The 14,990-nt window shown below is 35.8% G+C and overlaps 1 protein-coding gene across 1 annotated transcript in view; it reads left to right on the forward strand.

Moving 5' to 3' along the window:
- STXBP3 (syntaxin binding protein 3) overlaps nt 1-14,990 on the forward strand; it is a 55,361-nt gene that overhangs the window by 21,787 nt on the left and 18,584 nt on the right. Inside the window, exons 7-9 of the mRNA XM_045546680.1 lie at nt 4,419-4,573; nt 7,618-7,708; nt 11,093-11,217. Coding sequence (XP_045402636.1) covers nt 4,419-4,573; nt 7,618-7,708; nt 11,093-11,217 — 371 coding nt within the window. The remainder of the gene's footprint in view (nt 1-4,418; nt 4,574-7,617; nt 7,709-11,092; nt 11,218-14,990) is intronic.

Consider the following 14,990-nt stretch of genomic DNA (forward strand, 5'->3'; position numbering starts at 1 on the left):
TAAACTTCTGCAATTACTGTATTTAAAGGAGAGATCTGTGTAGATATCTGACTAATTTGATGGCTGATGGAAATAGCCTGTCTTTATGTGTATAGAGAACACTCAAAAGTTTCTATTTACCAGTCTTTGCAAAATGTTGTGGATTTGTTTGTTTGTTTTGAGACAGGGTCTCACTCTGCCACCCAGGGTAGAGTGTGGTGGCGTGATCATAGCTCACAGCAACCTCAAACTCCTGGGCTTGAGTGATCCTCCTGCCTCAGCCTCCTGGGTAGCTGGGACGACAGGCACATGCCACCACGCCCAGCTAAATTTTCTGGTTTTTTGTAGAAACAGTGTCTTTTGCTCTTGCTCGGGCTAATCTCGAACTCCTAACCTGAAGCAATCCTCTTGCCTCGGCCTCCCAAAGTGTTAAGATTACAGGTGTAAGCCACCAAGCCCAGCCCTGAAATGATGTGATTATTTAAGGTCCTTTCTGTCTGTGTTTTTCCCCTAAGTTTTTTCTTTTAATTTACTTCCTTGATAAATATCTTAAAAGGGTCTACTTGATAAATTTAACTGTTTTGGAGAAATTGCAGTGAAAATATTTTGGATTTTTGTTTGCAAGTGAAAATATAAATGAAATACTACTAAGTGCTTTGAGCTATGAGCAAAAGCTTAGTGAGCTTTTATCAAGATCATGTTCAGTGAACCTTTTCTGCTAAATGCAAAGCAGTCTGCTGTGAAAAGATGGGCAAGATATATCCCCTACCCTCGTTTGAATACTGTGAAGAAGATACAATATAAAGATATTATATGTCTTCAAAACCATATAATTTATGGTGTAATCAATTAGGATTAGATTTAACTACACATAATAGAAAAATCTAAACTTTCATTGGCTTAAACAATATGGAAATTTATTTCTTGCTAATATAAAAGAAGTTAGGAATAGGCCACATAAGGCTGATATGCTGGTTTACACAATTGTCAGGGGCCTAGACTGCTGGCCACGACCCTCCTCATCCATGATGACTAGAATTATTATTACATCATCATTTGAGGTAGTAGGATGAAAGAAAGCATAAAGTAATAGTTTTTGTTTACATCTCAGCTAAAATTTAGTCACATGACTATGTGTAACTGCATGGGAAACTGAGAAATTTCTTTTAGCTTGGCATATATAGCTGTTCCTCACAAAGAATTGGGGTACAGTTACTGAAAAGTAAGGAGAGTATGGGTGTTAAGGAGGCAACTCATAGTCTGCCACAAAAGGAGAGAGATTCTTTGTTTTGTTTTATATATATATTTTTAAATTTATACATTGTAATTGTACATATTTATGAGGTATAATTTGATATTTTGATAAATATCTGTTGTATAATGATTCAATCAAGGTAGTTTATTTAGGTGAGATTAATTCTTACTGGGAGATTGGAAAAACATTTGAAGAATGGATATACATTCATAAATAGTAATAAAGAGGGAAAGAACATTCTAGGAGGTGCGAATAATTTGAATATAAAGATACAGAAGCAGAAAAGTGCAGGAAAGCAGCAGGAAGGTATGAAAGGTAAGGCTCTCTGTAGGTAGGTTGAGACCACATTGTAGGAGGTTCCAGGTTCCACCAAGAATAATGGCAGAAAATGAACTGGTATGGAAAACAGTGGGACTGGTCCTAAAGTCTTTAAGGAAAAGTAGATTCCTAGAAGTCAGGAGATTGTTGGGGAGAGATTGGTCAAGTCATCCGATGGGGCTTCAAAGAAATAAAGTTGGACATTCAACACATTCAGAGGTTACATGAAGAAGGTTGACTCACTCCTCATGGTGATTCCATGAGTCATGGTGATGAAAGAAAGATCTTTCTTTCCCTTTCAGAGGGTTCACGTGTGCATTAAAGCAAGTACAGTTGACCCTTAAACAATGTGGGAGTTAGGGATACAAACCTCCTGCACAGTTGAAAATCCACATAAAACTTTTGACTCCCCCAAAACAGTTGACCAAAAAATGTTTTGTATGTTTTATATGTATTGTATACTATATTCTTACGATAAAGTAAGCTAGAGAAAAGAAAATGTTATTAAGAAAATCATAAGGAAGAGAAAATATATTTACTATTAAGTGGAAGTGGATCATCGTAAAAATCTTCATCCTCATCATCTTTACATTGAGTACTGGCTGTGGATGAAGAGGAGGGGTTGGTTTTGCTGTCTCAGGGATGGCAGAGGTGGAAGGGGAGGCAGGAAAGGCAGGCATACTTGGTATAACATTTTATTTTATTTTATTTTATTTTATTTTATTTTATTTTATTTTATTTTATTTTATTTTATTTTATTTTATTTTATTTTATTTTATTTTATTTTATTTTATTTCATTTCATTTCATTTCATTTCATTTTATTTTTGAGACAGAGTCACACTCTGTCACTCCAGATAGAGTGCAGTGGTGTCATCGTGGCTCACTGCAACCTCAATCTCTTGAGCTCAAGTGGTCCTCATGCCTCAGCCTCCCAAGTAGCTGGGCCTACAGACACATGCCACCACACATGGCTAATTTTTCTCTATTTTTTTGTAGAGACAGGGTCTCACTCTTGCTCAGGCTGGTCTTGAACACCTGAGCTCAAGCAATCGTCCCACCTCGGCTTCCCAGAGTGCTAGAATTATAGGCGTGAGCCACCATACCTGGCCTTGGTGTAACTTTTATTGAAAGAAATCCGCATATAAGTGGACCTGTGCCATTCACTGTGTTGGTCAAGGGTCAATTGAAGATGGAAAGCATTAAAAAATGTGAGGGAGTTTGTTTATAGTGGACCTTAGGGAGTACAAAGAGTTTGTTATAATTAGTGGAGAGGATGCTAGAAGGGATCTAGGTAGACGTAGAACCAAGCTAGCTATAGATCAGCATGAAGGGTAGATGGAGGGTAGAAGGGTCCATTTAACGAGCTGATTGTGGGTCATAAAGATGAAGAAAGCATGTGGTAGCAGTCTAAAAGAACTTTTAATTGTGGTGGTGGAAAGTGGGGAGGAGGAAGAGGTGGGGTGAAAGGGAAGAAATGTGAATATAGAATGAGAACCAGCCTGCAGATTCTCTTTGGTACATTGCAGTATTAGATGGCTTAGATTAAGTTGTGGCAAGAACCTCTCAAATCTCAGTGCATTACAACAACATAGATTTATTTCTCGCTTATGTTATCCATTGTGGTTTGGCTAGGGCTTTGTTCTGCGTCTTCTACATTTTGGAACTATGGCTGACGTCTGGGACATAGCAGAGGGAAGAGAAAAATGGTGGAGCCATTCCTAGCTTCTGCTAGGAAGTGGCATGTGTCTCTTCTGTACACATTCCAGTGACCATAGCCAGGCTTGACACTGGTGGGTGGGAGGGTGTACTCCCATAGCGAGAAGCCTGGTTGTGGTGGAAGGGCACTAAGTGTTTTTGAACAAATATTATCGTCTACTGCAGTGGGATAGTATGAGAAAGTCACATCAAGTGTAGGGTGCTTGTTGACAATTAATACAGCAACCTAGCCTTTGAGTAGCAAAGAGGTGAGTGGATTAGCCACAACTAAATTTCAGTCCATGTTCAGGCTGCTGCTGTTGGTGATAGGTTATGTTCAGAGAAATGAATGACTGTATGTGAAAGGAAATGCAAGGAAGTTTATTCATAATTTATTACTTAATCTACAATGTGTATTACTTGCCTACTCTTACATCCAATACATTATGCTAGGCCGAGAGGGATTACCATCATTGTTAAAAACAGTAACAACAACACTGAGTTTAATTGGGAACTCTCAACAGCAGTTAGAGAGCTGCTTTTTTTGTATCCTTCAGCTAACACAACAAGCCTGTAATTCATGTCTTTGCACATAAGTAAATTCTTTTTTTCAATGAATGATGTGTCTGAGGTTTTGTTGTATATATGTTAAGACTTACGTCTGGCACAATGCCATGTCTTTTGGGGAAGTATATCTCTATTTTAAGGATATGAAAAGTATAAGCTAAAGAATTGAAGATATGTACCAACTATGGGAAATTTCTAGGTTAATTGCTAATGGGTTAAGATTTTTAATTTATGTCTGATATATAGGCCAATTTTGGCTTTGTTGTATTTATTCTAGGTAGATTTTTGTTTTAGTTTGATTACTTCAGATTTCTTCATCTGTTGCACAGGTAGTGAAAAGCAAACAGTGCATTCTGTATATGAAACAAGAATTGAGGGAGATAGGTAGATGAAACAGGAAAAGAGTGAGAAAAGAAAGGATGAAATCAAGATGACAGTGAAAATGAGATTTGATTATGGTAAAGACACAGTTATTTCAGGAAACAGCATGCTTAGTGCAAATATGTTTTTTTCATGTCCCAAATAATAGCTGCATTTTTCTTGATATATTTTTTAAATCAAGTCTCCTGATTGACAGTGTGACTTTTTTTGGCCTAACTTAGGTGTATACTCTTGATGTACCAGATGCATTCTATTACTGTTATAGTCCAGACCCTGGCAATGCAAATGGAAAAGATGCCATTATGGAAGCAATGGCTGAGCAGATAGTTACAGTCTGTGCTACCTTGGATGAAAATCCAGGAGTGAGATATAAAAGGTAAGGCACTCAGCGTCTGTACATACTATGCTTCCTTTTTGCTGTCCAGTATAGAAGTAAGTAATGTCTCTGTACTTTCGTGTATTGGTTTGCAAAATTTACTTGCCTTGTGTAATAATCATGCTCTACATATAGGAGATTTAAAGTTTAAGGCTTAAATTTTCACATTAACTAATAGCTTTTGTTACTAAATTTCAGAACTTAAATTTGGTAAAATTTATAGACGTAGTTTTTTTTTATCAGTTTAAGGAATGCTTAGAAGAAATGTCTTTGTTGTTATGTATGGAATACAATCTTACAGTTAATGTTTTATCATTAAATTTCCACAAATTTAAATGGCCAAATTCTCTGGATACCTGTTATAGTGTCTGAGTAGGTATAGTATTAATATCTAATTCCAGTGGCCATCCTAAATAAATTTGGGTTTTTCTTTTAAGGAGGTAAAGTTTAACTTTAGTAATGCATACCTTGATTTATATGCTTCTTTTTAGAAATGAAGTTTACTATATGTACAGTAAGTTCTCAATGTCATCAGTAGGTTCTTGGAAACTGAGTTTAAGTGAAACGGTATATAATGAAACCAATTTTACCATAGGCTAATTGATATAAACAAGAGTTAATTTCCTTAGTCACAAAATATCACCTAACTTCTATTAAAGATCTAAAACACTTCTGGTATTAAATATTGAAATAAATGTGAGCTATACATACATTTATAAAAGATTAATAAAAACAATCAAGATCATTATTTATCCAGTTATTGCAGTAAGGGTTGCTGCAATCCATCCTGGCAGCTCAGGATGCAAGGTGGGAACCTACCCTGGACAAGATGCCATTCCATCACAGGGCGCACTCACACACATATCCACACTTACTCAGACTGGTATGATTTAGACACGCCAGTTAACTGAATGTGCACATCTTTGAAATGCGGGAGGAAACCAGAGTACCAGGACAAAACCCATGTAGACATGGGGAGAACATACAAACTCCACATAGTGGCCCAGACCAGAAGTCGATTTTTTTTCTCCTCAATGTCATACATAATGAGACAACATTGAATGAAATGACATTATGCGAGGACCTGCTCTATATGTCTTGATAATTAATTCCAAAATGAACATACCCCTCTAACCCCACCAGGTTAAAAAAAATAGAACATTAACAGCGTACTAGAGGCCTCGCTTGTCCTCCCTCCCAGCACACCCTTATTCCTCCCCAGAGATGACTACCATTTGACTTCTAACACATGGTTTAGTTTTTCCCTATTTTGAATTGGTATAAATGGAATCGTATGATTTTTTTTTTGTTTTTTACTTTGTTGCTCAACATTAGTTTTTGAGAGTCTTCTGTGTTGTATGTGGCCAGACAACTTGGGGGGTTTTAATTCTGGCTCTGCTACATACTCAGTATGTGACTGGCCTCAGTTTCTTTATGAAATGGGCATGATAATAATGCCCACCTCATAAGGCTGTTAGAATTAAATGAATTAATATCTGAAAAGCACTCTGAATAGTGCATGGCACTAATAAAAAATGGTAGTAGTAAATATAGTGCACTACTACTAGTAATCAGTATTATTACTCATTTCTCCTTTAAAAGCTTCTTTAATTTGAACATCGGCATTTGTCAAATCAGTTAGCTGAATTGTTTAATTTCAAATTCATGTAGTACTTTAAGTCACATTACTCTTAACTTACCATTTAAAAATTCCACTATTAATTACTTAGGAAAAAATATAGTAAATCTCCTTAATTCATATATTACCAAACAACCTCTTAAACCTTAGATGTTAGAGGCATTGTTTTTCTTATATGTGCTGATTCCATTCTGGACTCAGTGGAGCTGAGGTAAGTGGTTTGGCTCCTGCTAGAGTTTAGTTGCTCTTCAAGCTTTTGCTGTTGATGATTGGTTATGTTCAGGGAAATACATAAGCATAACCAATTTATAATTTAATAGCTCACCTAGGGACCTATTTTGAGGTCTAATAAATAATAATCCTAATAAATAATAAATCCTATCTTTTAAAATTCTACCTGTTCTTTCAAAATATTCCTTTATGCTCTTTAGACTTTTCAAGTGTAATTTTAACATGAAGTTATTGCCTTCTGAAAATATTTTACAAACAGTATAAATTACTCTTTATAGGTGCTGTTTTATTTATTTTTAAAGTATAAAATGTAAAAGTTCTTTAACATTTTGAAGCCCTCACAATGAGACCTCCCATTTTTGAAGTTGATATGCTAGTTGAAGAGCCTTTTCCAACGTTTTTCTTGTAGATTTGGAAGTTACACTAATGCCACTGGTCATAAAGTTACAATTTAGAGTACAGTGTTTCCATTTTAGAAGGCAGTGATATACAAAATTACACAAAGGAGTATACTGGAAAGTTCATGAGAGCATGTGGGGAAATCTCACACTGCTAGTTGAAGGGATAATTGGTCAATTAAATTAGAGAGCAATTCGATAATTTCTAGAAAAGTTGAAAATGTACATGCACTGTGACCCAGCAATTATACTTTTACATATAATATACCTGGAGATATACATGGAGATGTATATATAAACATTTGTTTCAATGTTGTAATAGTATAAAATTGAGAATGACTCACCTGTGTCCATCTTTAGGAGAATCAATATAGAATCCAGTATAACCGTATGATGAACTACTATACAAGAGATTAAATGAATAAATCTGATCTATATGTCAATGTAGACAGATCTCAAACACACACACATATATATAAATAACAGAAATGACTGGAAGAATACACGTGAAATTCATGATTCTGGTTGCCTTGGGTTGGAGGGTAGGTGCATAGGACAGGAATAAAGGGAACTGCAGCTTTGCATGTAATATGTTACTTCCTTTATATTAAAAAATCTGAAGCGCATATAAGGTTTACATTTATAAAATCTTTCATTTTGTAAACATTTTTACAAGTAAATTACATGGCTTAGTTTTAGAATTCAACTATATGATACTGTAAAGTGTGTCCTGAGAGAAGGAAAGATAATTGTTTCAACATTTTTACCATTTTTAGTAAACCTCTAGATAATGCCAGTAAGCTTGCACAGCTTGTTGAAAAAAAGCTTGAAGAATACTACAAGATTGATGAAAAGAGCCTAATAAAGGTAATGTATGAAAGGCAAATAGTGACTGTGCATAAAGTCTGTCTTATTTCTTTACAAGCCAAAAAAACTTATTCATTCTTCTTCTAGTATTTGGGAATCGTTTATATAGATCTCCAATACTGATTTTAGAGTCGTTAACATAGACAGTTGTGGAAACCTTAATAGATAGTGTGGTTTAGAGGGGAAGGTAATGGGTTTCGAAGACAGCACTGTATCCAAATCCGGTTCTACCATTTAATTCATTGTTAATGTCAGTTTGGACAAATTATATAACTTATGTATCTAAGTTTTCCTTTCTATAAAATGGAGATAACAGTATGTTATAAGTTAGAGGACTAAATGAGTTAATACATGTAAGTCATTAGAATAATGTTTGCCAATGAGTAAACATTTAATAAATGTAGAAATTCCTGTTATTACTACCTCTGTGACCTTGCAATCATTTTTTTTAATCTATAAAGTGGATGAGATAATATGTATCTTGGCTTGGTTGGTATGAAGATTGAGTTAACATGTAAGCGTTTGGCACCTATAGGAATTTAGTAATTGGCAGCTGTTATCTTATAAAGATAATATAAACAAAGACTAAGGTTGGAACCTTGGGAATACCAGCATTCAGGTGTGGGTTAGAGAATGAAGGAAAACAACTATTGATAGTTTAAAAGAGGAAATGGACCCAGAAACCACCAATTACAATGCTATATAATAAGTGGAATGAGAAAAAAAATACATAGAGTATAATGGGAATATGGACAGGGGCTTATCTTGTTCTAAATTGGAGTCTTGGAAGGCATCCTAGAGGAAAAGGCCCTTGAACTTGAAGAATGAGTATAGCATGATAGAAGAGGGAGTTTATTGAATGGATAATAGGATTCTTAGGGTAAAGGCATTAGTGAAAAAGGCAAAAATCCATGAGTAAACAAGTTGGCTGGAATTGGAGAATGTGAGCTTAGATGCTAGTTACTTTAAAAGTTTTCAATTTTGGCTGGGTTTGGTGGCTCATGTCTAATTCTAGCACTCTGGGAGGCCGAAGCAGGAGGATTGTTTGAGTTCAGGGGTTGAGACCAGCCTGAGCAAGACCCGTCTCTACTAAAAATAGAAAAATTAGCTGGGCATCGTGGTGTGTGCCTGTAGTCCTAGCTACTTGGGAGGATGATGAGACAAGAGGATTGCTCGGGCCAGAAGTTTGAGGTTTCGGTGAGCTACTGTGATGCCACTGCACTCTAGCCTGGTGACAGAGCGAAACTCAGTCTGAAAAAAAAAAGTTATCAATTTTTGGTTTGGAAATCTAGTGAAGGTTGTTATTCTCGTTGTAGTGAAGACAGAATAGCTTAGTACAAATAGTAGATAGTGAATAAATGCTTGAATGCTTGTTGAATTAAAGAAGAGGTATACAATCAATATATTAGCAAATATCCCTCTAATCCTTCACATTTCAATGGGAAAAAGGACAAAATCTACAAAAAAACAAACTTGTCTTTTCTGTTCTTTCTTCCTGAGAAATTATACATCCTTCAAATGCTTGATACCTTTCCTTTATTCAAGGACACCTAATAAAGTGTCACCTCCTTTTTGAAGCCTTTCCTAACTCTTCAGGCCAAGTGATGCATCCTCCTACATACTGTCATAAGCCCCAAGCCCTCCTATAGCACATTCATTGTACTGTCTTTTCCCTATTTATGTTTCTGAAGACTTATAGCTTACATTTATTGAGGGCTTACTAAATACCAGGCACTGTGCTAAGGTTTTCATGGCATTATTACATTTAATCTTTATAATTATCTTATAAGGCAGCATTACCGTGATTATATTTCATTTTAAAAAAAGAATACTATTATATAAACAGGGTTAAGCATTTTGTCCAAGCACGTAGGGCAAGAAAGTGATCAAGGCTGGACTCAAATTCATATCTATCTGATTTCAGAGGCTGTCCTCTTATACCATACTGTCTCAAAGTTTGTTTAAATAAATGAGGTTAATCTTAAAAGATTTTGAAAATCTAGCCTATGTAATTTACCTCGGTCTGCTATATGTAAATAAATAGGAAATGTTTGTCTAATGAGTTGTAGTTATCTCTCATTGCTTTGAATAGTAATCTAAAGAATTTATTACTTTTTAAAATGAAATATAAGCTAGGTACAATGGCTCATGCCTGTAAGCCCAGCTGTTATGGAGGCTGAGGCAGGAGGATTGCTTAAGGCCAGGAGTTCAAGACCAGCCTGAGTGATACAGGGAGACCTTGTCTGAAAAAATAAATAAATAAAAATAAAATGAAATATGAAAGAGACTGATATTAACGATCAGTTTTCCCAGCACTGTTGTTATTCACCGTTTAGTGATTAGTGCTGTTTGTGATTAATGAAAACCAGACTTTCGTTGTGATTTGTCACCATAGTTGGCATCAGTATGATCTTTTAAAATAGCGTAATGGCTAAGAGCACAGGCATTGGAGTGAAGACCTGGGTTTGAATCTCCATTCTGCCACTTACCTGTGTGATGTGGACAACTTACTTAATTTCAAGCCTTAATTCCCTCATGGTCATATGGAGATAATCATACCTATCTCACAGGGTTACTAAAAGAATTAAATGAAATAATCCATGTATGTCTTGCTTAGCAAAATGTCTAACACAAAGAGCTCAAGTAGTAGCTGTTATTCATAATTTATATCAGTTTCAGTGTTTATGGAAATGAATTCATAAGAAAATAGATTTGGTACAAACCAAATGTTACTGTTTTCAAAGAAATTTTCAAAATATTATACATTTATTCCTCAGTATATGCTGGGGATTGGTTCTAGTATCTTTCACTTATGCCAAAATTCATGGATACTCAAGTCCCATCGTCACCCCTGCAAAACTTGCATATACAGAAAGTTAGTCCATCATATACTCAGATTTTACATCCTGAGAATACTGTATTTTGATCCACATTTGGTTGAAAAAGTGTCTTGGCAGACTTCAGTGGCTCATGCCTGTAATCCTAGCACTTCAGGAGGCCCAGGCAGGAGGATCACATGATGCCAGTTGTTTGAGACCAGCCTGGGTGACAGAGTAAGACCCTTTCTCTTTAAAAAATTAAAAAAATTCACACCCATGTTGTTCCAGGGTCAACTGTATTATTAAATATAGCCTCTTAGTCTAATTATGAAAGTTTTATTAATAGTTATGTTGTCTTGGTTTCTTCCCTCTTGTGCTACTCAGATTTTTCTTTGTTTTAATATAACTTCACATTCTTAAGTAATCATTTGTTTTGTTGTATGTTTTTGGTGAGGAGAAGGGACAGGACTTAAGAAAAGTCTGCTTTGGTTTTCTAAGATACTAAAAAATATGTTCACATAAAGAAATTGGAGTTTCTTAAGGTAATTTTATCTTTTTATTCTAGGGTAAAACTCATTCCCAGCTCTTAATAATTGACCGTGGCTTTGATCCTGTGTCCACTGTCCTGCATGAACTGACCTTTCAGGCAATGGCATATGATCTACTACCAATTGAGAATGATACATACAAGCAAGTATAACTTGAAGGGCATGTAAAGGGCATATACACACAGGGCAGGATATGAGCATTTAATGATTTATGTAGGCACTAGCAATCTGAAAACCTCTGTAACCTTTTTTATTCAGACTGTATCCTTCTTTTATTTCTATAATGATAATCTTTTAAAAACATGTTGACCTTGTAAGTTGATAGGAAATTCGATTGCTTTGGAGCTTTTTTTGTGTGTTTGCTTCCTTAGCTATGTCTCCAGCAGAACTACATTTAAACAAGTGGAATTTGGGCTTTTCACTTATTTTAAAAATAAATACCAGGCTCACCGTCACATTTATTGAAGTGGAAACCATATTCAAAATATTTAGGCTGTAATTGTTTTGAATCATATACCGAAAGTGTATGTGTCTTATCAATATAATGTATTTAAAAAGATTAGAACACTAGAAAACTAAATAAAATGGCTGTCAAGAACAGGTACAGTTTTACCATTTGGGTACTTATTACTCTTTTAATCTTGATATAAGCATGTTTACTTTAAAAGTAATGTCAGAGGCAGAGGTGGGGGGATTACTTGAGGCCAGGAGTTTGAGAGCAGCCTGGGCAATAGTGAGACCCCATCTCTACAATAGAAAAAATTAGCCAGATGTGGTGGCATGCACCTATAATCCTAGCTCCTTGGGAAGCAAAGGCAGGAGGATTGCTTGAGCCCAGGAGTTCAAGGTTGCAGTGAACTATGATGTCCCCACTGTACAACAGCCTGGGCAACAGAGCAAAACTGTGTTTCAAAATAATAATAATGTTAAACAAAAAGATAAATGAAAAATGAAATAGCTTTTCTGTAAAGAAACCATTTTACTCTCCATATACCATTTACAGGTATGTATATATATACACATATTACATATGTTGATATGATTTCTAAATCCAAATTGCTATTTCTCAGCTAAGATTTACAGCTTGAGTATAATAGTAAAAATGAAATTTTCTGAAATTTTATATTTAATTTGGTAGTTTTATTAGATGAAGAAGATATAGATACTTATGATGATTATGATACTTAATGTTTTTTCTTAAACTATATATTATTAAAATAATTTTGTATTTTTATTTGTATTCTGGACAAATCTTGATTTCTGAGTTTTCCTCTGTTAATTGTATTCGTGTTAGATAACAGAAGTCAACAGCTATTTTTCTAATGTAGAAGTTGTTATAAGCAGTTTATTCAAAAGGGATATTATTTGCCTCTGTTATCCTTTAGGTCTCTAAACTTATATTGCTCAAGAGATTTAGAAAAGAATTTATAAACTGATGAACAGTAAAGGATTTGGTTTCAGATTATAGATGTAACTTTTAAACATTTCTACCTAGTATTTAAAATATATATCTCCCTAGGTTTGTTGGCAAGCAAAACAAGGTTTAATTTTTTAAGAATAAGAGACATTTAAAAAAATAGAAAACAAACCAAAAAACCCCTTGCCAGCTATACTCCCTTTTCCCTGAATCAAAAAGTTCAGAGATAAGACTTAGATGGGAGCATGAACTCCCTGTGGTTTGTGCTCCATCACAATTTTTGACAGAAACAGAATACTAAGCAGGAAATTCTAAGTACCCAGATTCAATTTTTCATCTTGGTGACCTCTTTAAAGTTACTCATAAAATGGGATTGTCATCCTCTTTGAGGATTGTCAGGCTTACTACTATAATCTTTGTTTACAAATCGTTTAAAAGTCAAAGGTATTGTATAAAAACAAAGTAGTGTTTTAAATGATAAAAGGGCTTCCATTCTTGTGTAGCCTTGTCATTGAACACAGCCATTCTAGCTTTGGACATCTGTAATTAAGACCACACAGATGTTCTTTCTAAAATTTCAGGATTATTAAAAAAAAAAAAAAAAGACCACACATGTGGATGATTTTATAGTGGGACATGTAATTTTGGGGTTTATAGAAATGATTATATTCATATAGCAGAAGGCTACATGTATTATTGGCACTCCAGACCTAGGAAAACTCAATGCAGTCCTTCTTAAACTTGGCTCAGGAAATTGACAGTTCCTAGGATGTGTCTTACCTAGCTCCACAAATGGAAAGAGGGTATCTGAATAAAAAGATAAGAGGGAAAGTACATTTGGGGAAGCCTTCAGGAAGGCTATTTTATTTATTTACTTTTGGGACAGGGTCTCACTCTGTCACGCCGGCTAGAGTGCAGTGGTGGGATCATAGCTCACTGCAGCTTCAAACTCCTAGGCTCAGAGGATCCTCCTGCTTCAGCCTCCTGTAAGGTTTTTGGATAGCCGGCGCCAGAGGAAGAAAGATGAGCAGAGTTGAAAGGGTTAAGTAAGGAGGCTTTATTGGAGCGCTCCTGGGTGAGGGTAACTGGGTGAGGGTAACTGGGTGAGGGTAACGGTTCCCTGGGCGAGGTTCTGGAGGGGGGGCGGGGAAGACACCTGAGAAGTCGCACCGCCCAGAAGTCTGAGTGGGTTTATATATGTTTTTAGGGCTGTCGGATGGGGGTTTCTTCTTTTTTCTTTTTCAATAGGGAAGGGAGGGGTGTCTGCCACCAGCCTTACACCTCCTAAGTAGCTAGGACTGTAGGCACCTACCACCACAGCTGGCTAATTTTTTTCATTTTTTGTAGAGGTGGGAGCTCACTTTGTTGCTCAGGCTGGTCTCAAACTTCTGGCCCCAAGGGATCCTTCACCTCGGCCTCCCAAAGCATGGGCATTATAGATGTGAGCCGCCTCCCCCAGCCAGGAAGCCCCTTTTGAGTAGTTTCATGGAAACCTTAAATTGCTGATCACTTCAGTAGAACTCATTAAAGCTATCACAATTTTTATGGCTTGTTAGTTTTTCTCTCCTTTCCTCTCCCATTCTGTTACCAATCAACCAGTTTGTTTTGCCTGCTCTGCAGAAAAGAGCCAGTACACTGAAATAGCAAGTGTTGTAGCAGGGACAGATTTTAATATTTGTTGGGCCGCTGAATGAGGAGACAGGAGGAGTTTCTCAAATCTGCCTCCCTGAAGATTTGGTGAGCAGAGGGCTAGGGAATTGGTATTTCAAATTGGTTGGATCAGGGGTAAAATCATAGTGATATAGAAACTGCATTTCTTGTACTGAGTCAGATCTGAGGTATGGATCACTTCTCCCATTGGCATCAGAGGGTCCATTGGAATGCAGGGTTGGCAAATATCTAAAGTTATGTCTCAGGTTTCACAATAGAGGTATTATCTTACAGAACCAATTAAGGGAAGTTATAAATCTTATGACCACTAGCTATGTGACTTCTAAGCCTGAAGCAATTATAGGGAAGCAGGCTATGGGGCAATTGCTGTTTCATTCTTAGCTATAGCTGTATTTTATAAAACTTAGGCCTCTATCAAAGTTTTAACCCTCGGTTTCAATTGATTTTACAAGGATGGTTTCAGTACTTTAAAGGAGATGTTGTTATAGGGTTGGGGAAAAATAAACAGATGATATATGTTGTTTGTGAATTTTGTACCAATTCTGAAACACTAAAAAGAACATTAAATTCTTAGAAATTTAATAGGCTACATTGGGGTGACATTTCTGTTCTTAACGAATGTTTGATAGTTGTACTGTGGGATGTTAGCACATCAAAACGGTGTTTTAAGCAATTAGAACACAGATTATTAGTATATTCAGTCTTGTTCTTAAAGCTGATTGTATTATAGAACATTGAATTTTTGCTTCATAAGATACCATTTTGCCAAGCTAAAATTTTATAATAATGGCAACTAAACCTAACATTTGAAAGTAAAAATGTCTTGG

The sequence above is a fragment of the Lemur catta genome, chromosome 3 (assembly GCF_020740605.2).
Source record: "Lemur catta isolate mLemCat1 chromosome 3, mLemCat1.pri, whole genome shotgun sequence".
Lineage (NCBI taxonomy): Eukaryota > Metazoa > Chordata > Mammalia > Primates > Lemuridae > Lemur > Lemur catta.